The sequence below is a fragment of the Phodopus roborovskii genome, unplaced genomic scaffold, assembly GCF_943737965.1.
Source record: "Phodopus roborovskii unplaced genomic scaffold, PHOROB, whole genome shotgun sequence".
NCBI lineage: Eukaryota > Metazoa > Chordata > Mammalia > Rodentia > Cricetidae > Phodopus > Phodopus roborovskii.
This window is the reverse complement of record NW_026126447.1, coordinates 28283908-28306961: the sequence shown is the minus strand read 5'-3', so window position 1 is coordinate 28306961 and position 23054 is coordinate 28283908. Positions and strand designations below refer to the sequence as shown.

At 39.8% G+C, this 23054-nt stretch overlaps 1 protein-coding gene across 1 annotated transcript in view; it reads right to left on the bottom strand.

Annotated features, from left to right (window-relative positions):
• The window catches only part of Fggy (FGGY carbohydrate kinase domain containing), a 357033-nt gene that overhangs the window by 219983 nt on the left and 113996 nt on the right, over window positions 1–23054 (bottom strand). The window contains exon 6 of the mRNA XM_051188188.1: window positions 21119–21234. Within this exon, the coding sequence (XP_051044145.1) occupies window positions 21119–21234 (116 nt within the window). The remainder of the gene's footprint in view (window positions 1–21118; window positions 21235–23054) is intronic.

Here is a 23054-nt window from a genome sequence, read left to right as displayed (position 1 = left end):
ATGGAGAGAGAAAGAGAGTGCTAAACTGACCTGCTTCAGCTCCTGAATTGGATATGTAAATCTTGGCATCTGATGTAACCTCTGTGCATCTGTTAGACAGTCTGTAAAGTGAGGATAATGGTACCTAGAAGATAGTCAAATAGTCGTGTAGGAGACATAAGCTGTTATTGCTCAAGTCTTTCTGAAGTATAAGAAGTATTCCCCAGCAGCAGCTAAACCTTACCACACTATGTTCATTTACTTGTTTTCTACAAACCTGATGAGCCCCAAATTTTATTAATTATTAACATAAAAATCTGCTACAAATTCACAAAATTGTGCCTTAAAAAGAAGTAAATCATAGAAATAAATTTCTTCAAATGAGGCCCAGACACAGAATTTAAGCATAGTAGGGTGGATTCCAAGAACCTCAGCATTTTATCTCCCCTGGGGTTTAACCTTAGCTCTCTTGACTCCGAGCAACTGTTGCATCTTCAGTCACCTGACTCAGAACCATGGGAGGAAAGGAAGCAGTCACACCTCCTCTTTGTCTGCTTATACCTCACTGGCCAAAACTTAGGTGTGGAGGAAGCTGGAGGATGCAGGCCTTAAAGTGCCCAGTGTCCTGTTAAAAGTTTGATTTGGATAGAAAAGGGGATGCCAATGTAGCTTGCATGGGTATTCAGTAACCCGGCACCATTGCCATGCCTGTGGCAAGGCTGGGTCCCTGATTTGAGTTCTGTTCCATTTTATCAAGGCTTTGGGGTCCATAACAAATTACAGAACACTTGCAAGCACATTTCCTCAGGATCTATACAGCTGTCTCACTTTAATCATTTTGAAAGCATAGCCCCCTGAAGGGAAATGTAGCTATATGGGTCTGATTCACTCTAAATTATTGGAAAATTGATTTTTTTAAAAAGGTGTTTGCTAGCCAAGACTTTTGAACCATTTTAAGGAGCTTGAAAAAAAGATAATAAAACCACTGACTCTTTGAAGAGTAGAAGGATGTTTTGCCAAGAAAAATAAAAGCCGGGCCTCCATACCAATATATTCATGGGGCACTTTGTAGAGGCTTTTGTAAGTCTTTGACAAAATAAAGCTCCATATTCATATACACATGTTTTGTTTGAAAACATGTTATTTACTTTATATTGGCTATGAGTTTTCAGTAATTTAAGTGAATTTTATTGCCAACTCTTTTAAAATAATGCAGATAGTAGTCATTAATTACCAATGCATTGTCTAATCACAAGGATGTATAATGAGGCTCATGAAAAGTCCTATTGATGATGGAAAGTCCCTTTTATCTAACATGAGACCATGGACTGCCTCCACACTTACTCTTTGACAAGCTTACCAGATTCAGAAGTAATTAATAGCCTTGAGAAGGAATCCCATTTGCCCATGGAAAGATGGAAGACAATGGTGCAGGTAGAACACTGCAAAGGAGAACAGGAGAAGCACCCAGGAAAGTATTCTCAAGATACATGGAATTTGACCCTGCTAAGTGTGATGAGTCAGGAAACCAGTAAGCCAAATGAGTCAGAGCATCCTATGAAAAATGCAAGGGCTGCAGTGAGTGGAGATATGTTTGCTAAGAACTATCATGAGCTTTTCTAGGCAGGGAGGCCTGTCCTCCATCAAGTAACTCTGAGAATCTGGTTCAATTGTCTAGCCTCAGTTTGCACACATAAAGCAGAAATACTAATAATAACCACATTGGTTTATTTGCTAGGACATTAATCTGATAACTAGTTAACTCATATAAAATGTTGGACAGTGGTGCCTGTACATAAGTAATACTCAAGAATTTTAAACTACTCCTATTTCTAAGTGCATTGCCACAAATAAATATGGCCCCCACCTCTTCAAAAGAACCCCCCCCCACTTTTTGCAGCAGCAGCAGATGGAGACTATCACAGAAATACACATTCCTGAAGATGCAGGCAACAAAAACATCATGAGATGCTCAACCCCAGCCAATACATCTACAATACAAGCCCTACATGTAAGACTTGAGGAACAGCACTTAAGAGGAGGCAGAAGAAATATTTAAGAGAGAGTTAGAGGACAAGGATGTTTCTGCGAGATAGTGTTTTCTATATATGACAGGGTAGCTGCACCCATGAAATCTCAAAAATATAGTCATTCAAATGAGACCTGTACAATGACAACACTACTACCCATGCCAAAGTGGATGGAAGAAATCTCAAATATGAAGAGCTCCAGACAATTGGTGGCTGCTGAGAGATGGAGAATCAGTTTTGGATAGGGACAAGCACATGACAGGTTATCTAAATAATCGCTAAACACAAGTTCCTATGAGCAGCACTAAAGGGATTCCGTAGGGTGTGTGTGTGTGTAACAATATAATGATAACTAAAAAAGAAGAGGTTATGAATTTCAGGAGTGATGGGCATAGATGTTGGAGAAAGTGTTGTATAAAATTCTTGAAAATTTTTTGAATTAAAAATTTAAAAAGCAGTACCAGCCTTCTAACTATGCTATTTCCTCTCTCTCTCTCTCTCTCTCTCTCTCTCTCTCTCTCTCTCTCTCTCTCTCTCTCTCTCTCTCTCTCTTTTCTAGCAAGAACCCTGCATCTTTCAAGGAGCCAAATTGCTGGGAGCTCAGGATGAAGGTGACTATTTAAATTCATCTCCCTAGGACTTCTAATTTCATGGAAATTGGAATAATAGTGAGGAAATTGCTTAAGATGAGTGTCTGCTTCTGCTTTTGATTTAAACTATCTTCACATGTTAAAAAGGAAATGCAAATCTTAGAAAAGCCAAGGTTCCACCCAGGACAGAAAGGTCATCTTTAGACTGACTAAAGTTAAGTCAAATGCCACTTGATGACTCTAAACAGCAAAACATAATTAAAAAAAGCAAAGAATAAAAGTCAAAACAAAACAACTCTATGATTGAAGACCACAGTAGACCCATCTTAGGTAAAATTTGAAGCTATCCCCAGAAGTCTTAAAGAAGACACCGGCTTTCCTGACTTTCCTCATTCCCGACTTTCCGTCAGTCATAACGGTATAGATGATCACTCTCTCCACAGTCTATTAGCACATCACAGACAGGGACCAAGTATGCAGCCACTGTGCACATGCTGGAAATCTGCAATACTCTCACATGCTACACTCAACAATATTGACAAGAGCAACAAGAAAACTGATGCAGGAGGGGTCATAGGGGAATATTTTCATCAGTACCCATGTTGAGTTCCCCTGAACTGTCAAATCTGGCAGACTGGATTTGCTGTAACATCGTTCCCTGAAGTGTTTTGATTCCTCCATACAGGGGACCGAGGAGGTGAGGAGTTTGCTGCTGCTGCTGCTGCTGCTGCTGCTGCAGAGAACAGCTGGGAGGAATCTGAGAATTGGGCTTCTCCAGATGTCTTTACAGGTGCTCCCTGGGGACTTGTTAGAAATGTTATTTCTCTGGGCCTACCCAGAACTGCTGAATCAGAAACATTAGCCAGGATGGAGCATCAAGGAGTTTTACAATGTTCTTGGTGGTGGTGGTGGGGTCCTTACATTGGCCATAATTTGAGAACTAATGAGAAAATCCAGTCTCTTCAGTTTATGGAGGTCCCCAAAGGAAATTTAGTTGTTTTCCCAGAGTCATTTTTATAATTTTTAAGTAATTAAATATGCCAAATTTAGTAACTTTTTGTGATGTTTCACCTTACTGAGCTTCAGTTTCTTTATCTGTAAGAGGAGAAAAAATAATACCATTTCCTGATACTTATAATAAATAACACTTTATCTTACAAACATATAATATATATGTATGTGTGTATATGTGTGTGTAGAATATATATATATAAACCTGTTTATTATATACATGCAATAAAATTGTAATTCTCATATATATATATATATATATATATATATACACACACATACACACACACACACACACACACACACACACACACACATATGTCACCTTAAATAAGCAAGTTTTTGTGTAAAGCAAGAACTTGCTGGAAGCTAGGTATGATGTTTCTGATGTTTCACATCTTTAATTCTGGCACTGGAGAAGCAAAGTCAGGGAGATCACTGCAAGTTCAAGGCCAGCCAAGACTACACACTAAGACCCTGTCTCAAACAACCAATCAAACCAACACACTTGAGTGGAAAACATTTCACCACGATTCACAGTTGTGTGCATGTGGTGAGACCTTTGGAGCACAGAGGCTACAGCCTTCACTTAGACAAGTGCCTGGCAAGCCCATGGGAAGTTCTAACATCAACTGTTTTGGAAAATGATTCCTGGGAGACCTCAACCATCAGAAGAGGGCTCAGCTGTTGAGAAAAGGATCTCAGTAAACACAGTCATCAATGTGATGAACACTTTTGTTTGGAGCTCTATAATCCTTGCTCTGTACCCCTAGGACCTGAATTTTCTGAGTACTTTAGTGTATCTACAAGAGTGCACACATTGTTCAGCATCTGGCTATGGAGTCAATGTTTTTCCTGTACTTACACAGTGGGGTGGTGATGGGATGGGGAAATAAATCAAGTACCCTGGCCAACAAGTAGTTAGCAAAGTACTGAGCTATACATCAGGAAATGGAAGCCTATAAAACAGATTTTTTTCTATCAATATTTATGATATTCTCCATGAAAGAGATCCCAGCACATATGTTCCCTTGGGAAAACACATGTTTCTTCCTATGCCCAAGGCAGATATGTAACTGGACAGTAACCCCTTGGAAAGTCTCTGTAATACCAAGTGAGAAGCCTATACATTCAGTATCTTAGTCTGTTAGCTGTATAAATTCAAAGACAAAAGTGTTAACATTGTACACTTGGGAGTATAATTTCAACCAAGCCCATAGAAATCTATCCTGGGACATCTGTGCCCAGAGTGCACCACATTGATAGCTCATCAACAGCAACATCCTGAGGCCAATTAGCTGGTTACTCCAAGAGTCTCCAACTTCCCCACCTAGTCCACATCTTGCTTCCCCTTTCTTTAAAGTACATGATTCATTCTCGTTACATTTGGAGACTGAAAATTGACCTCTGAGCCTTACATTTTCTCAGGTTTAATCTGAGACAGTGGTGCTCAGAGAACGTATTTGTGACCATAAAATATGAGGTGAACTGTCAAAGATGACCTGAGAAGAAAAGCAGGCTCAGTTAACATGCATACTTTTGGCCTTGCCCTTGTCCTTTAGCCAAAAGCAAGGAGTCGACACTGGAAGCAAGACCACAGAGTCACAAGGGAGGCATTATGGTAAAGACAGGGGAGTTCAGGGAATAAAGAAAACAGGGACTAGAAGACATAGTGAAGAGGACAATGGTAACTGTGGCAGGCCTACCCTGCCATCTCCAAGCCTCCTAAGAGCAATGGAAAGACTTGAAAAAGCATTGTTAGGAATCCTTTATCAAAGATGTACTAACTGTTGTGTGCAGAATGGATTAGAGGCAGCAAGTTCCCACCAGGAAAAAAGTTCTACAAGCCTATTGAGTACACAAAGTGGGAGACTAGGGCAAAACAGACTTGACACCATTTGCAGGAGTTCAGTGTTCATAGAGTAGAGCCCACAATAATAGCATCTCATAATGGACTGAATACAGTGACTGAAGAGAAAAGGAGTACCAAGGGCTTGCAGAACAGGTTGGGAAGCCACTGCTCCCAGAACAAAGCAAAACAAGAACTGCTTTTTTCTATCTACTTGCAATCAGTATGCTGAAGAAAATTCATGACCCCAGGTAGACTCAAAGGGAACGCCCTTCTGCAAGATTTTCAACGCCTGCAGTCTCCATGTTCTTTTAATCTCCTTTCTCCTTGGGTATCAGAATTTCCACTTACACCTTCTCCATTTCCCAGCCCTCCATCTCTCCTCCCGAATGCCCTGATGTTTCCCTATCAGCCCCTCAGATGGCTGCCTTACTCTCATTTCACAAACATAGAAGCTCTGTGAAGGGAACACTACTCCCTGTCTCTCAACTTCGCACCATGTCTACTTTCTTCACTAACCGAATATGGTGTCTATATCCTGAGAATGATCCCTCCCTCCTCTGAGTCCTTGTAGCTCTGATTGTCCCTTCTGTATCTGGTGCCCATATGCTAGATACTCCCATCAGCAATTAAACAATGTCAAGCAATTCTCTTCCATCAAATAAGCAATGGGGCACTCCCATCTGCTTTGAACAGTCACCCTCCTTCAGTGACCATGCAGATTCTATTTCTTTCTCTGGATAGCCAAGTTTCTTAAGTGCTGTGTAAACATTCTTGCTCCAAAATGGTGTCTGACCTGCCCATCTTAGCTTGAATGTTGACTCAACCATCAGAAAGGGTGTGCTTTCAAGTGATTAAATTTTTCCATGCCTCAAGTTTCTGAAGTACTAAGTTCTTGGTACAGCATCTAGTGACTGTTCATTAAATGTTAGTTGTGACTGCTATAACAAACCCCATTTACTCCTCAACTCTTATCTTCTGCTATAAAAAAAAAAAAAAAAAAAAAAAAAAAAAAGTAGCTGTCACTCACGTTTCTGCAATAGCCTGAACATGGCCACTAAAGCTGATATATTGAAAGCTTAATGTCCACAGAAAGTGATAGGAAGTGGACCTTTTGGGAGATGTTGAGGTTGTGAGGCTAAATCTTCACTCGTGGACTAATGCTCGCATGCAAACAATTTGTTGTGGTGGGTTTTCTCTCTCTCTCAGCCTTCTGCTTTTTACCACAGGAGGACACAGCAAGTGAACCAATATCAGACACCAGCAGATTGCCACTAAAACTGGGAGACAGTGTACTGGTCATCATAAATATGCTAGCCTGTAGTATCCTGGAGCACAGATTAGTACAGCTCAAGTTACTATATAAACATGTTTTTAGTCCTTTTCTCCCTCCTCTTATAGCCATGGAGAGCCTTCCATCATTCCTATGTTAAAATTCCTGTTCTGATCATACCTCTGGCTTTTATAAATAACTGCAGGTACCCTCAGCCTGGTCTTTCATCCACTGGAATTGCTCATACTTCCTCACATCCACTTCTGTGCCCTCTCTAAAGATGATTACACAGATCCACAACATCCAATACCAGCCACACTGCTGACCCCATCCTTACCTGATTCCCTAGCATAGACCAACACTGCACTCCTTCCTAACGCACAAACTCATCACTTTCCCTTTCTGTTGCCTAACTTCTCTTCTAGAGCAGCTATTTCTGTGGCTATTGTCCACTATTTTTCCAGTAATTTACCAGATAGTTACTGAGTATTCAAATGTTCTGATCTGTTTTTTTTTATGTGCTGCCCACTATAGAGGATGCTTAAGGAATCTTGTAACAAGAAGGTAAAGACAAAAATAGATTAAAGAGTAAATGAACCCAAAGTCAGAAACAAAATTAAATGAGATGAATTTATTAGTGTTCACAAGCCCACAGCAAATGAGTCTGTAATTTGCTTTATACACGCAATGAAGCAAAGGGGTTAGAGGGGAATTGTGAAAATTGCTCAATGTGATAACTATAAGAAACAGAGAAAATGATATGTTGGGTTCTCATACTAGACAATATCTACCCCATCAAGCCCACATTAGGAGTGCTTTACAAAGCCTCTTCCCCTAGGGCTAGTTATCACATTACCAGAAGGTGATATGCAAGCTGCTGAGAGGAAAGAAATCAATAGTCTTACTCAGCTATGATGCCACTAAACCACATCAATGACCTGCATGGCAAGACATCCATACAAATGCAACAGTGGCATTTATATCTTGGTGGTAACTAACGGCTATCTAATTGGATCCAAAGTCTGCTTAACAGAAGGGAAATCATGCTTAGTAAACTAAACCTAGCCAACTACACATGACTTGTGAGGTGTGTACATGGACCTACAAGCTCCATTTGCTAAACCGGTTTATTTATTTATTTTTTAAAATTTTTTTGGTTTTGTTTTTTCGAGATAGGGGTTCTCTGTGGTTTTGGAGGCTGTCCTGTAACTAGCTCTTGTAGACCTGGCTGGTCTCAAACTCAGAGATCTGCCTGCCTCTGTTGGGACTAAAGGTGTGTGCCACCAACCATCTGGCTTGCTAAACCAGTTTAATTCCAAACTGCATTCTAAATACTTTTCTGTATACCCACAGACAAGTATAAATCTCACCCGTCATCAAAGGAGCCTCTTTTAACAATAGCAAGAGACCATTGTAAAAAGACACAACTGTTAAAATGCAGGGAAAAACTGACTGTGGGGTGTGCCTCTTCCCAGTGGATAAACTACAAAACAAACCAACAAAACCCCCCAAAAGACTGCTTTTGTCCAGGAAACATCATCAAAGATGAGGTGGAAAGATTGTAGGAGCAAGAGGATCATCGGGTCTACTGGGAGACTGTTCCTTTCAGCTACTATAGAGGCAACTATACCCATGAAATGTCAACAACGTGGCTCCCTAAACAAGACTTGAACAATCTGAACAGTAAGTTGGCATCACAATATAGATGGGAGAAATCTCATGTGGTCCCACTGCTAGATGAAGAACCTCAGATCAGTCCCCTCCCTGATTAGTTATCCAATACTGAGAGGTCCACCCTAGATAAACAGATATAGGAAAGGACTCAGCAGCTTATATTTATATATTGAATTGTTCATATGTATATTTAACAACGATGGGTGTAGGAAAAGAATCCGTGAAGTCAGGTTGACATGGGAGGGTTAGGAGGGTGTAGAGGGAAGGATAAATAATGCAAACATAATTTGGTTGAATGTTAAAAGGGCTTTATGTGAAGTCTCTGCAGTTACCAGGTAGATGCTCTGCTTTCCTGACGAGCCCCTTATAGGTTACATAACTTGTTTGACAGTACATGGCAGGGTGAGTTTGCAAACTCATGTCAGTGTGCCTCCACAACCATTACCTCAAAGTATATCTGAAAACCAAATGCTGTTTTCCCCTAGTAGCAAAAGTCAACAAGAGACCTTTGTGCATGGTGCCCATAACAGAACCAGAAAGACACGATAAAGACTCTGCCTCTTAACAATCCCCTGGCAGTGGCTTTTCTTCAGTTACAAAGTCCTTGAAAGAAAAGGGTGGGAGGAGGGGAGCAGAGCATGAAGTATTAATAAACCTCATAAAATCATTACCTTGTCCCTTAAGTAGTCTCTGAAGTAAGAGCAGCAGGGAAGAACACTGATAGGGGGATTTTGCTTGCCCACCCCCAACACATTGTACATTTCAATAGCTAAGAGGGTATGAAAATTTAACAGAATTTTAATGTCTTTCTAGGTTTTATGATGCCACAAAGAGATCATCTTCTTTTTGCTCACCACAAGAGCAGATGGGTCACAGGGAAGGTGGATCTGTGACTCCTTACCTCCCAGCACCTGCAGAGGCTCTCTGAGTGGCAGGCAAACTTCTGGGATCAATAGGGTTGGAGGCAAGGCAGCGCCTGCCAGCAGGGCTTAAAGAAAGTCATTAGTCAACCAGTGACCTGGCAGCCCCACCACAGTAGCCCTCTGATGTGGATTCTCAGAAAGGTTGGTCTGTGCTGAGAAACTGAGAAGGTCATGGGTATACAGAAGTCAAAACTCACAAAATTGGGGTGAGGGAAACCACAGAAGAACCATGGAGTCAGCTGGTAGGTTACCTCAGAAACCAAGGTCACTACTTACCATCTTTGTGACCAAGAAAAGTAAGGCAGAAGAGTGATGGTGTGTCACATGCAATGCTGAAAGTAAGTCATGCACAGGGGAAGCCTCCCAAGAACACCGGATTAACCTCTAAATGGACAACAATGATGACATGAAGTCGCATAGGCTCTCGATGCAAGTCCTACACCGATAACCTTCAGGAAAAGCAAGCTGAATTGTTTACTTTGATTCTATTAAAACATGTGTCGCCTTTCAAGGCGATGCCAGTTCCTTCTTTCCCAACTGTCAGAAGCCATCTCCTCAGTGCCTGCTGTGGTACTGAGAAAAAGGATGTCTCAGTGGATGTGAGTAGTCTCTGCCAATAAGCACCGATGGGCTCCAATGTCAGGCAGACTGGGAATCCTGCTGCATGACTAACATGACTGACTGGGAAACACAATTTGAGGAGATAAAAGAACCCCAGACTGTTCATCTGTTTCTCAAACTGGGCACCACATCCAGGTCCCTGTCCCTGTAAACATCCCACTCCCTGCCCCATCCCCGTGGCCTTTTAAATGTGAGGGAGCCATTATTGGTTTGAAGAGAAAACCGAACCTAAAGAAAGGTCTAGAGACCTACAAGACTGCCACCAGCTAACAATTTGAGCAACTGTGGTAAAGCTACCATAAATGCCCTTCCAGGATAGTGAGATCAACAACTAACTTATCCACCATCATGGACCCCTCATCTAGTACCTGTTGGAAACAAAAGCAAACGCCCATAACTAAAACTGAGTCGAACAGAATCCAGATACAGAGGGAGAGGACAAGACCAGGTTGCAGAAACACATAGAGACAGCTGACCTGAACAAGGAGGAGCTAACGTGCTCCCAGACTGATAGCTGGGAATCCAGCATGGGACTGACTCAGACCCCCTGAATATGGGTCTCAGCCAGAAGGACTGAGCAGTCTAAGGGACCTCAGACAGTGGAACCAGGATGTATTCCTAGTGCACAAAAGGACCTTGCAAACACATCCCCCATGGAGGGATACTGCCTTAATCTAGAGACAGGAGAGAAACCCTAGTCCCTACTTCAAATGACTTGACAGATTTACATGACCCTACCTGGATGGCATTGCCCTACATGGAATTGGGGTGGGTCGATGGGAGGGGAAGGTTGTCAGGGTGCATGTGAGGGGGAAGAGAGGGTAAGAGGGAGGGAGGGGAAACTGGGATTGACATGTAAAAAATATTAAAAAAATAAATAAATAATAAATGTCAATATACGTGAGTAAAAAAATGTGAGGCTCAGAGTAGAGCACATGACTTCAAATGCAATCTCGGTCCTTATTGATCTTGAGCTGAGCACTGACTTCAGGCCCAGGAGACTTCAGAACAGACTCATCTATGCCTCTTCTACCCTATGACCTCGACCATCAGAAGTTCCCTGTGCTTTAGTTTCCTCATCAGTAAAATGACACAATGCTACCTACTAAGACATTTGGGGAGATTAATAAGTTGGTATTAACAAAAGACCGAAAAGTGATTGATACATAACGCAGAAACATTTGCTTGGTTTATTGGTCCTTAGGAAGCAAACACTCTAGTCAAGCTAAGTAATCAAGTTTGGATACATATGAACCATATAGAGAAGCTTTTTTTTTTTTTTTCATTTCCTATGTTTTAAACAAAAGATGTGACTGCCCGTGTATGCCTGATAAAAATATCCCTCAAACCCCTTCAATGTACCTGTCCCTACTTTCCTCTGAAATTCATGGTCTCTATTTATTTGATACATGCATACAATTTATATAAATTCAACCTGCTGAGTTCATTTTTGTTGTTTACGTGTTATGAGTTTAGGACTGACCACTTTGTATTGGAAGACCAATTATGGGACACATCCCAGGGAGAGAATAATGCTCCCTCTCTCACCAGTCATTTGTTAAATATAGTTCTTTGAGTTTGCATGTCTACTGACATTGTCATCGTCCATGTCTTGTTTAGGAAGCCAGTCTCACAGCAAATTCTCTGTTCTCTGACTCTTACAATGTTTCTGCCTCGTCTTCTATGATGTGCCCTGAGTCTCAGGTACAGGAACTCTGTTGTAGATATATCCACGGGGGCTAGGCTCTGCTGATGGCTACATTGTGTACCATTGTGGTTTTCTGTAATGGTCTCCATTTGCTGTAAAGAGAAGCTTCTTCAATGATAAGTGATAGTTACACTTACCTGAAAATTCTCTTCTAAGATCCATGACCACACTAGCCCTGAGAATCTGGCTAGGTTTACAGTACAGGGCATGATTTTCTTCCTGTCGAATGGGCCTTAGTCTAATTATATAGCTGCTGGTTATCCCTAAGATTTGAGTGCAACTATTGTGCCTTTAGGGATATCTTGCCAATGCTGATCAGTGTTGCAGTTCCTAAGTGCCACTGTTGAATAGAAATATTGATTGCTTCCTTCTCTTGGCAACTTGGATAGTATTTTCTGGTACTATAGAAGCTAGCCCATAGGAAAGAGGCTTTTAGACTAGATTCAGCTTAAATAATCTGAGTTTTGTGTACTAAGTGTTGGTTCCTTCAGCAATAGGACTTGCCTTCAATTTCTGAGAGGCAACCAAGTGCAATGGCAACAGCCTAGATTGTTTTGGGAGTCACTTGGACTACCCTGACCAACAACAAGAAAGGTTTCTCATGCCTGGCACTGGACATTTTGTTAGGAGTCCATGATCAGAGTCTTAGATCAAACCAAGTGATACATTTATTTTATATATAATAATAGTAAGAATTATTTGTGTATATAACATAGATATGTGTGTATATATACTGCATATAATTTTAGGTAAATATAAAGTAATATGATTGCTTGAGTCTTTATCAAATAACCTTGGTGCTTTTTGTCCCTGTTACCTTATTTTTAAATAATCAAAACAAAACAAGATATATATCATATATATATATATGATATATATCTTTTAGGGTCCAAAACAAAGCTAAGATGGTCAAAATCTTCTTCTAAGTTTCATTTTTCTCAGCTCAGCTCCACGTGGTCTTGATAAAGCCACTTTTCTTATATCATGATTTCAGAACCTTACTGTTATAATTCTGCTTTCTTTGTTGTAGCCACACTAGCCTCCTTCCCATGGTCTCTATCTCTCTCTCTAGCTGCCAGACCTTTTGTCTAAATACTCTTTTGACCCCATTCGAAGCCCAAATGAGTTCCAGCTTCTTCAGACATTTATCAGTCACATAAATATACATTCCTGAAAGTCCATCGGCCTACTTTTATATTTACCACAGAAGCACTGTAGTGATTTATAATACTTCAATCCTATAGATGCTAGCTGTAGGAAGTCAGGAAACGCATGGCCTTTGGTTCATTTGTTCTCAGAATCTAACAGAGTATATCACATTGAGTCAGTGACTTAGAGCTAAGAAGGAAATGAAAGATTATTCAGTCATTAATATAACCTTATCTTGCATACCATGAGCCCACTTCCTGTAGTGTTCCTCCTCTGAATATAATTATCACAGCCCTTTAGCAGTTTGATCTTCACTGGATTGGGCTTGACAGCAGTCCAGTGATGGCTCTATGCATATCATAACTTTGTATATGAGATTGAATGCTGTGTTGGTTAATTAGGTGTTTGAGTTCTTTCCAGAAGTCACATATTTTCCGTACATCATCCTTGTCTATTATAGCCCTTCAAGTATTATTATAAATACAGAAACCAAATTTCAGAGAGGATTGACAACTTTCTCATTTTATACAACCAGTCAGTGGTATATCAGGGATGTGTTTCAAAGCCCTTATCACTTGAAAGCTCATGATTTCTGGATTCCCCCAATATTAATCAGAAGTTAAACTCATTTTGAAAGTTTTATGGAAAAAATAAATAACACACAGAAACTATTGTTTAAAATTTGTAAAGCATTATAGGACTATCAGTCATAGCTTTTCTCCTAATTATCACCAAAATAATTTGTACTTTTAATTTGCCTATGGCTATATGTCCTTCAGTTCATAAAAAACAAATCAAATATGAAGAGTTTTTAAAAATTACCAGTCATATGTAACTGAAGAATTTTGGCAAGTCTGTAAATCCAGCTAAGATGACCTCTTAAATTCTGTCTTATAATTTGGTTAGAAAAAGGTTGTGTGATTCCCAAAGGTAGTTGAGAAATAGACACTTTCCTATTTAAATGTAGGCAATAATTACTGGAATTATTCCAGTATACTATCTTTAGATATATGACCTGGAGACATTCAGCTCAGAGGAATAGGAAATTATCATAATAACAAATGTTTGCTAGAAACTGTCATATGATAGGAAATTTACCTCCATTATTTTCTTTATACTTACTAATATCTGCAATACACCAATTGAGGTCCAAAGAGCTCAAGTTGCATATGGCAAAGCTTGCATGGCTCAAAGGTGGCAGAACCAGAACTGAAATCAGGCCAGCCTAAATCTGGTGATAAGTAGCACCCTTAAATAGGAAATAACTAGTATATCACTTAATTATTCTCGCTTGTCTACATCATCCAGTCACTTTAAGAGATTGATTGATTATCATGCTCCCAGATTCAACTGTCCCTGGCTACTTGGGCAAAACATGACATTGCTGAGGAGGGCCTCTGGTGTCAAATGACGTAAATTACTTACGTTCTTGATGAGTGTTTCCTCCTACTCAGCTGAAACACCTAGACTGCCTTAATATGCAACATTGTTGAAAACTTCAAATAGGACAGCTGCCACAGAAGAGTGAAAGTCAAAGCACTTGGCAGAGGTGGCAGTAGCCAGAGGGGACATAATAGGCCTGATTTCTGGTCTCAGTTGTGTCACTAAAATGATACAGAATAAAGAAAATTTACCACACACCTCTGAGTCTCTATTCTTTTCTGTAAGTTGAGGGTATTAGAATAAAATCTTTCCTGTTCCTTTGAGCTCTAATATACTAATTCTTTGGGAGGATGAGGATTTCCAATCATCTTCCAGATGCCAAAATGCAGAGAGGAACAGTGCAGACCCAGAAAGCTTCTAAAAACCATTACTTGCCATTATCACATCATGATGTGATCATCACTGCTCCCTGGTCCTTCTGGCTCTCTGAGGCTGTTCCTGGAAGGGACAACAGCTCAAATAGTATTTCTGGGAACCTAAGGGGTGGGAGGGCAGTGTTGGAAGAAGGTTGGGAAGTGAGTGATCCTGTCTACCAGGTTCCAAGGTACACTTAAAAAAACGATAACAGCTAGCATTCCTACAGGCTGCATAAACTATGCCCTGCAACATCTGAGATCACACTTTATCGTCACATTTCATAACAGACACTTTAGAAAGGAAAGTGGGTATTGCATGTGATTATAGACAAGAAATGGTAGCAGGACATATGCAAACACTCATCTTCACAGAAGATTCAGGCATCCACAGTGGCCCTTGCTGTCTTCCATTTTACTTGTGGGTTGGAATCAGTAGGAATCAGACCATTTCTTAAAGGCACTGAAGCAAATCCTGCTATGCTGAGGCTATTACCAGTGGCCCATCTTCAAGCAAGGATAGAAGGCCCATAAGATATCAGTCCCTTGTCCCCTATCCTACCCCATCCAGCAATTTGAAGAAACCCCATTCTTTCTTGTCTCCATGCCTCTGCATGTGCTGTTTTTCTGCTGTGGAAGGCATTAATTCTTTTTTAGTAAAGGGCACTCATATTTTTCATTCACTTTCCCAGTGCCACCTCCCAAGAAGACATCCTTGGTATCACCACCAACGCCAACAAGTCTTATACTGCTTCTCTATGGTACTTATGACAGGAGTATCACAACACACATTAAATATCCTTTTTTTAAAGATCTTAAAAAATCATTATAAATTATATTTATATGGGTGTGTCCATGTGGAAATATGTACACATGAGTCCAAGTGGCCTCAGAAACCAGATATGCTGAAACTGCCAAGAGCTATGACTACAAGTAGTTGTGAGTTTCCCAATGTAGGTGCTGGGAACTGAACTCATGGGTCCTCTGCAAGACTAGTACACAGTGCTGAGCCATCTCTCTAGTTCTCTTGTTAAAATTTTTGATAGCATAAATTTATGTATTTATCCATCTCTGCCTGAGTAGATAAGAGATCTTCAAGCATATAGATGAGGTTCCTTTGGTATTCATTTTGTATACTTAGTCTAGTGACCAACAAATGGGAGGTAAAAATTGCTGGCTAGTTGCATGTATACATGCAACTAGATCATGACCGTAAGCCATTCCCTTAGGCAGAAGACAGATTTGAAAGGGTAAAATTAGACCATACAATATTCAGGGGACATTTCCTTTTCTTTAACAATTAGAAAGATGTATTTACATAAGATGAATAGGAATAAGAATAGTAATAAAAATGCAGCAAGATCAAAGGTTCAGAAGGAACTGAGAAAGTAAAATCTTGGGCAGTTGGTGACCTCCTTCTGGTTATGGGAGATAAGTAGTGTGACAGGCCCCATATAACCAACAAAAGGCTGGAAGAAACTGTGGCCAAAGACTATCCAGGCTTCCCAATGTATAATAGTACAAAATTCACCTAAAATAACAAATCACAAAGATGGAGTGGCAGCCACACTCTACCCTGATCCCCTGAAAGACAGAGTGGAGACCACAAATCACACAGCTCATGAATACCAAAATGAAAAGCAAGCCTTTAATAAACAAATGGACCTGTCCTTGGTAGCCTGCCCTATTCTAATGGCAACATTTAAAACAGTGTATATGAGGAGTTTAAGAAGGATTTATAAGCTCCACAACTACGAACAGCATCACTAGATTCAGGACCACCCCACTAGTCATGGTCATGTTGCTAGTAGGAAACCCAAAGAATATTACCAAAAGATTTTCTCTGGTCTCTTCCATATAAACACTCCCATGTCTGACTTTGCATCACTCACTAATTCCAACCAGAAGGAGAGGAAACCCTTTCTAATGCCTGGAAGGCTATGTCAAACAGATCTGGCTGCATCCTAGATATGGCTCAGGACAGGCTTGCTATGGGTGTCTTTACCTACACTCAAGCCAGTGGCCTCCCTCATTCCATGAACCAATCAAATCACATGAAGCCTGTACCAGAAAAATACAACTAGATCTGTTTCCTCTTTGTTTCAGCTTCACAGATTACCAGGGAGTGGGTGAGTCAGTATCATGAAGAGTCTAATATCTGGCCAGATTGAAAGCAGAGGCAAAGGACCCAATGCCCTGTCATTCACTCCCACTAAAGCCAAGAGCTGACAGTTCCTCGGGTGGGTTCCATAATTATACCATTCTAACTTAGTTAGAACTCAGAGGGAACACTGGGGAGTCATAACACACTGACATCTCCAATATGCACCTGTCATTCATCAGTAGTCTTTACTTAAAAATTTGAACCTCCAGGGCAAAAATCCTACAGTTGGCTGTAGGACTTATGTTACTCTATGGAAAAGAATAATTGATAACCCTCCTAAAGTTATTTGTTATTAAAATAGTTCTTGTCCTGCAAAAGTTTCTGAAGGAGACTTTCTTATTGGCGTTCCTTCTCAAGTAGAAGATGTTTGTGAAGATCACTGTGAGCACTGAGTTTGTGAAATAAATCTACTCTCTCCTAGAACCATTGTTTACTTCAAAGAATTGATAGAGCTTTTGAAATAACTAAAGCTAGGAAGATTTTTTTTTTATCAAGCCCTTCATTCAAACACATATTCCCTCCATCATCAGGCATTTCATCAGTATTTATTCTATGCTACGTGTATTCACAGTATAAGAAACTTAAAATAGGGTGCCCTGGAGAAAGGAAAACCATTTAAATCAAGTGGCACCCTCCTTTCCTTCAGGAAGGTCTCTTTTTCAACATTAGTCTTTGTTCCTGTTTCTCAGTTCAGTCAGCAACTCCACTTGGCCCCTACATTTGTTTACTGCCAGGCTTCTCCGATCTCAAATAGGGAATGATCTAAAAGCTAGCTCACTGAATCTTTTGATATAATACAACTCTGAAGTGCAAATAATCTCAACAATTCAGTCATGCTGATGCAATAATTTTTCAAGACATGGCCTTCTTTAGTAAAGACAATAAAATGCTTTTCCCAGGAAGTAAAAGCAACTGAGATTTGCTGAAAGGAGTCTGGATAATTGATTAGAACAGGTGGGATGCTGTCTCTCTTCCTAAGGACTCGCTCCCTGCTGATGTCTTCCTTCCTGCCTGCTTTGGATAGATGCTTGGGATTAAATAGGTGACCTGGGAATGATTTGCCTGGAATGAAAGGTCAAAATTTATTGACACCAATCATTTTATTGGACCATGGGTGGACGAGCCTCTCTTTTAAAATGAAAGAAAAGAAAGATGTCAGGAAGGGAGAAAGATGAGAAGAGGGAGGGAGGGAGGCAGACAGAGTGTGTTGTATTTTCTCCATCAGTCACAACTTTAAAACAACAATTTCTCAACACATTTTCTATTAAATTCTTTTAACTCCCAAAATTATTTTCCTTACCTTCTACAATGTTTCATAACCAAGCCAACCAAATGTCAATTTCTGCCTTGTCCTTGAGATGCATCATACAAATATAAATATCACATTTGATCACTAACTTACACTTCATAAATAATTTATTTCAAAAGCATTCTTCCATAAGACTTTCCATTGCTGAGGTGTTCAGTTTTCAGGGAAAGCATTTATTTACAGCCTGAGCCAAAGAAGGCTGGTAAAGACTTGGCTAAAAGCTGCACATGGAGAAAATTATGGTAATTGTATTAATGCTCAAACACACGGCACTTGATGCTCAAATCTGCTAAAAGCTTTTGTGCTACACATTGCCCACATCTTGACGGGCAATGAGACCACGAGAAGTGCTTAATACTTGACAGAACACTTCCGAGACTCATCTTTCACAGTTCCAAGAACTGCTAAAGATCTGGAAGAAGCTTCCCGAGGAGTTTCTGAACTTCAAACTCTCCTCTTAAATGTCTTATGCTTTGTGTTCACATTGAAACTCCAAGCTCAACCAGAAAGGAAAATCAAAAGAAATATCATGCAATTAATTCTGATAAATTGTTGAGTTTTAATTTGTGTAAGGCAAATTGTAGTTCATGGTACGTCTCCTTCTGACATCTATTAAAAACCCATTAACTTAACAGGCAAAATCTAATAAAGTTACTCTGGAAATTTTATGCTAGGTCAACATTATGGACTTTTAATGAATATTTTTGTAACTATTGCTCTACTAGAAGAACTAATATACTAATTTACCATGTATCTTGTATAAGATTAGAAAAATTAAGAAAATATCAACATAATTACAAAGTAAGAGTTTAAGGTGGATCTAAGTCACCTGAGATGCTATTGAGACCAGTAGATTCCCTTTACAGCTTTTTAAAGCTGGAAGCACTAAGCTCCTAATACCATCCTCTCAGTTTACTCACTCACCAATCACACAGTAATTCCAATACAGAAATATGACCTCAGGCTAGGATGAGATGCCCAAGGGTAAACAATGAAATTCTGTGTGAACAAGTTTAGTCTAATACAGAATCACAACATGTACACTGGTCATCAATCTTTACTTTGTTTAATTTGCCATGGGAATATTCAAGAAGAAACTAACCATTTTTTTGAAGGGGAGCAAATACTTATTTTCAAAATGACTTAAGTAACTAGAGTGACAATTCATGTTCAAGTACAATGTAGTAATGCTGAATGACATGGGCCTCTGTTCATGCTTAGTGGTTACAAACCTCTGAGTCTCATCTATAAGCAAGCTGACCTATGTGAAATAATAAGGCATGTGGAAATCAAAGGGCTGAGGGGAAATAGGATCACTGTCTCCCACAGGCATTCTCCTGAGATGGATTCTATTATATTCCATCCTGGCCTGGGTATGGATGCCTGTCCCAGATTAGTCCTAGTTGGCTTTGAGTGTTGGACAGTCTAGTACTGACTAACCCTACCAGAGGCCAGTTGTAGAACTATATAAGTTCCCTCAGTCTAGAATATCCCAAGGAAACAAGGGAAATGTTGATACAAACTGGAAACCTTGAAAGTGGTTAAAGCAACTAAATATCAAGTTTCCTATCTGTGAAATAGGAATATCAGATTAACAGTTTTCTGAGGACAATGTATATAAATCACCTAAGAGGTGACTTAGAAATCAGCTGACAAGCTTTCTTCCTTTCTTCCCTTATCCCAAGCTTCAGGCCTTCTCTACCAGCCCAGATCCTCAGGTAGTTTTGGCTGAGTCACAGACACCACAGTGGCTCTCCTGCCTACTATCCTGGTCCTGCCCCTTGTTCCAGAACTAGCTACTAGAGGAGGACTAGATTGCAGACTGCACATACACCATGCCTAGCAGTGAGGGTGTTTACCTGCATTCTCCATGGAACTTTTCATACAGTAATCATGAATATTCCATCAGAAAAAAAGTAGGTTGGTCTGCAATCGTTGACTACAGGGGTGTGAAGCTGCAGCAAACATCACTTGCTGTTTAAGAACTTAGGGGCACCACTCTCACATTTCATTAGGAACATACCTGGGCACATGGCTACCCAGCCAATAAAAATGACATTTTTTCCTAATCAGTCTGTAGCCCAATGGGGTATCCTGAACATGTGCTGGTCAACAAGAGGTAATCAGAAGTGAGGTTATCCTGCCTCCAGATGAACTTGTACCATGATTCTTAGGTCATTTTGATTCTTCCATTTTTCTGTCTGGGAACTGATGAGAGCTCAACAGAGGAGCAGTAATCGCCACTTAACTCTTTTCTCTTCCCTTAGAGGGAAATGGGCTATCTTTCATAATCACTACACTTTTAGATCTTGTTACAATGATATAGTCAGCATATTAAATCAATTAGGAAGGCTTTCTATTAAAGCACATATGACCCAACTGACAACTGCTTACCAAAATAATAAGCAGTAACTATAGGAAATAAACATCAACCTGTAAATGTCAAAGGTTAATGTGCCATAATTGCATTTACTGGACACTGAAACTCTTTCAGCTGGTAAACACCTACCAACCATTCAAATCTATCCCATCTAGCCAATGCCACATAAAATTGGGAGTCTATGACTCAGCAAGCATTGGCTCACCTCCAACTTTCTGTCTTGTTTTTGATTCTTCTAATTCTGACATTTCTATTTTATTCTTTCTTTTTCTTCTTTTGTATTGTTTCTTGAAACAAATTCATGAAATTATTTTCCTACTTCTGGAAATGATCACTACGTACCTCCCTGATGATGTCATCCCTGGCTGCTCTATGCATGGTTATTCTGAATCAGCCCCACTATGGAATCTCCATTTCCAGACAGATCTTCACAATATGTATCTCCACTTAATTTAAGCAAGTCAGAAAACTAAGGCCCAAAGACATGATTTATCCATCATAGCTGACATATTCTGAAAAACCTAGTCTTGAAGAAGAAAAAAAAAATACTGGACTAAGTTCTCATAATGTAATTCCAAAAAAAAAAAAAAAAAAAAAAAAAATCACAACTACTCTTGTATATGCCCATGAGTGATCACTCTTTAGATTTTCTATTCTTTTACCTATTTTGCTGTAATTATCACCAATGAGATCTTCCAAACCAATCATCTTCCAGAAGCTGTCATCCCAACCTTTCTTTGCTGAGTATGTCCATTTGCACACCAGTGAGCAGAGAGACCTAGAAAAATTGGAGAGAGGTGGGGATCAACGATGTGAGCCATCTTCCTCAATAGTTTTCCAAATATCTGCCCTGGCATATTCATTAGTGGTGGCAGCAGAGGAAATGGTAATTAGGCATTGCTGTTTAAATAAAGGGCTCTATATACACCTGATAAGAGACACTAGTCCCTTCTCCCCGCTGAATAGACTCAGTCTTCTGTATGGATCCTGACCAAACAAACATAGTAAATGAACACTTGCACTTACATCTACATTTATTTGACACATGTGGGATAATTATGAGTTATAGCACTAATTAGTTATTTGATGAAACTGAGTAAACATCTCAAGTGTAAATGTAATATTGGTATGGGTATATTAAAATTGCTCTTTATCATTCCCTATGTAACATATTCATGTATGAGATGGCATGGCATGTGGAGCATGTTTCAAAAATAACATAAGAAGAGGAAGTGTATGGGTGCTGTAGATGGCTGAGTAGGCTTGGCCAGGGCTGCTGGCTATTGGAATAGACAGTTGAATTCACGAGAGTCTTGATGTCATCACTTTTATAGATTGCCCACATTATCTACAATAGAAATGCTTCTTTTACATATCTGATATAAAAGTAAATAATATGTCACTGTAATCTAAATCAATACTTCAGTACTGGAAGGTGTTTCCTTTCAGCCTCATTTCTCATTGTCACCTTAATATTCTATAATTCTCTTTTTAAAATAACACTTATGTCTCTGAAAGAGTCATGCTCTCGCATTCGTCTTCGCCTCTGTTCCACCACTTGCAGACCTCCCCTCAACCTTCTTCATCCTGATGGCTCAAACTCTTATTTAACCTAAGATGAAACTCTAATTTGTGGTTAAATATTTCCTTTCTTACCTCTCCTTAAATAAGACACACACACACACACACACACACACACACACACACACACACACGCATGCACACACACACGCATGCACACACATCTCCAGTACTAGAGATCAAATTCAGAGCCTCATGTGTGCCAGGTAAGCACTGTGCCACTGATGTACATCCATGCTCACAGAGTATACTGTACATCGTGGCCTTTATTACACTGTAATTAACTGCTTTTTCATAGATATTACCTATATTTCTTCAATTTATTCTCCATATTTTATCCACAACAAACTTTACAAATCTGTAATTTCAGCCTTCACATCAACTCTTTGTGACATGTTTGTGTCTGTCTCTGTTTGCTTTTGCCCATTCCTACCTCTGCATTCTTTGTTGTGCAGTACCAAGTCATCAGTACTTTCCAGTAGTTAGCCTTTCCTTCTCACTTCTCTTTACTCATTCTAGAATGGTCATCCCACTATGCACCCGATTCTTAGTAAACTACCTACCATACATCATCTCAAACTGTCTCTTCCCAGGAAGCCCCAAGAGAGGATATGTTGAACCAAAAGCCTATTCTCCATGTGCCTATCTGGACATATCCTTGTCTTATGCGGACCTATGAAGCTATATGCTTATTCCTTTCTCCACCTCTCCCACCAAAAGAGTCATCTTTTCATTACAGAACATCCAGCTTGTCTGCATCACTAGTCCCTGCGTCATGAAGGTGTGTATCTATCCATAATGAATACTTATTGAATAGAAACATTAAAGATATGTTGTTATATTGCCACAGGTATGTAGCAAACCCAAAGAGATCACACTCATGCTATTTTAAGGATAAACCAAAACTCATTTCATGAGCCAGACATCTTGATGAAACTCATTCAGTCATACAGAACCATTCCATCACTTGGAACTTAGTGGATCTTATGGTCCTGGTGCTATGGTAGGCCTTAGTGG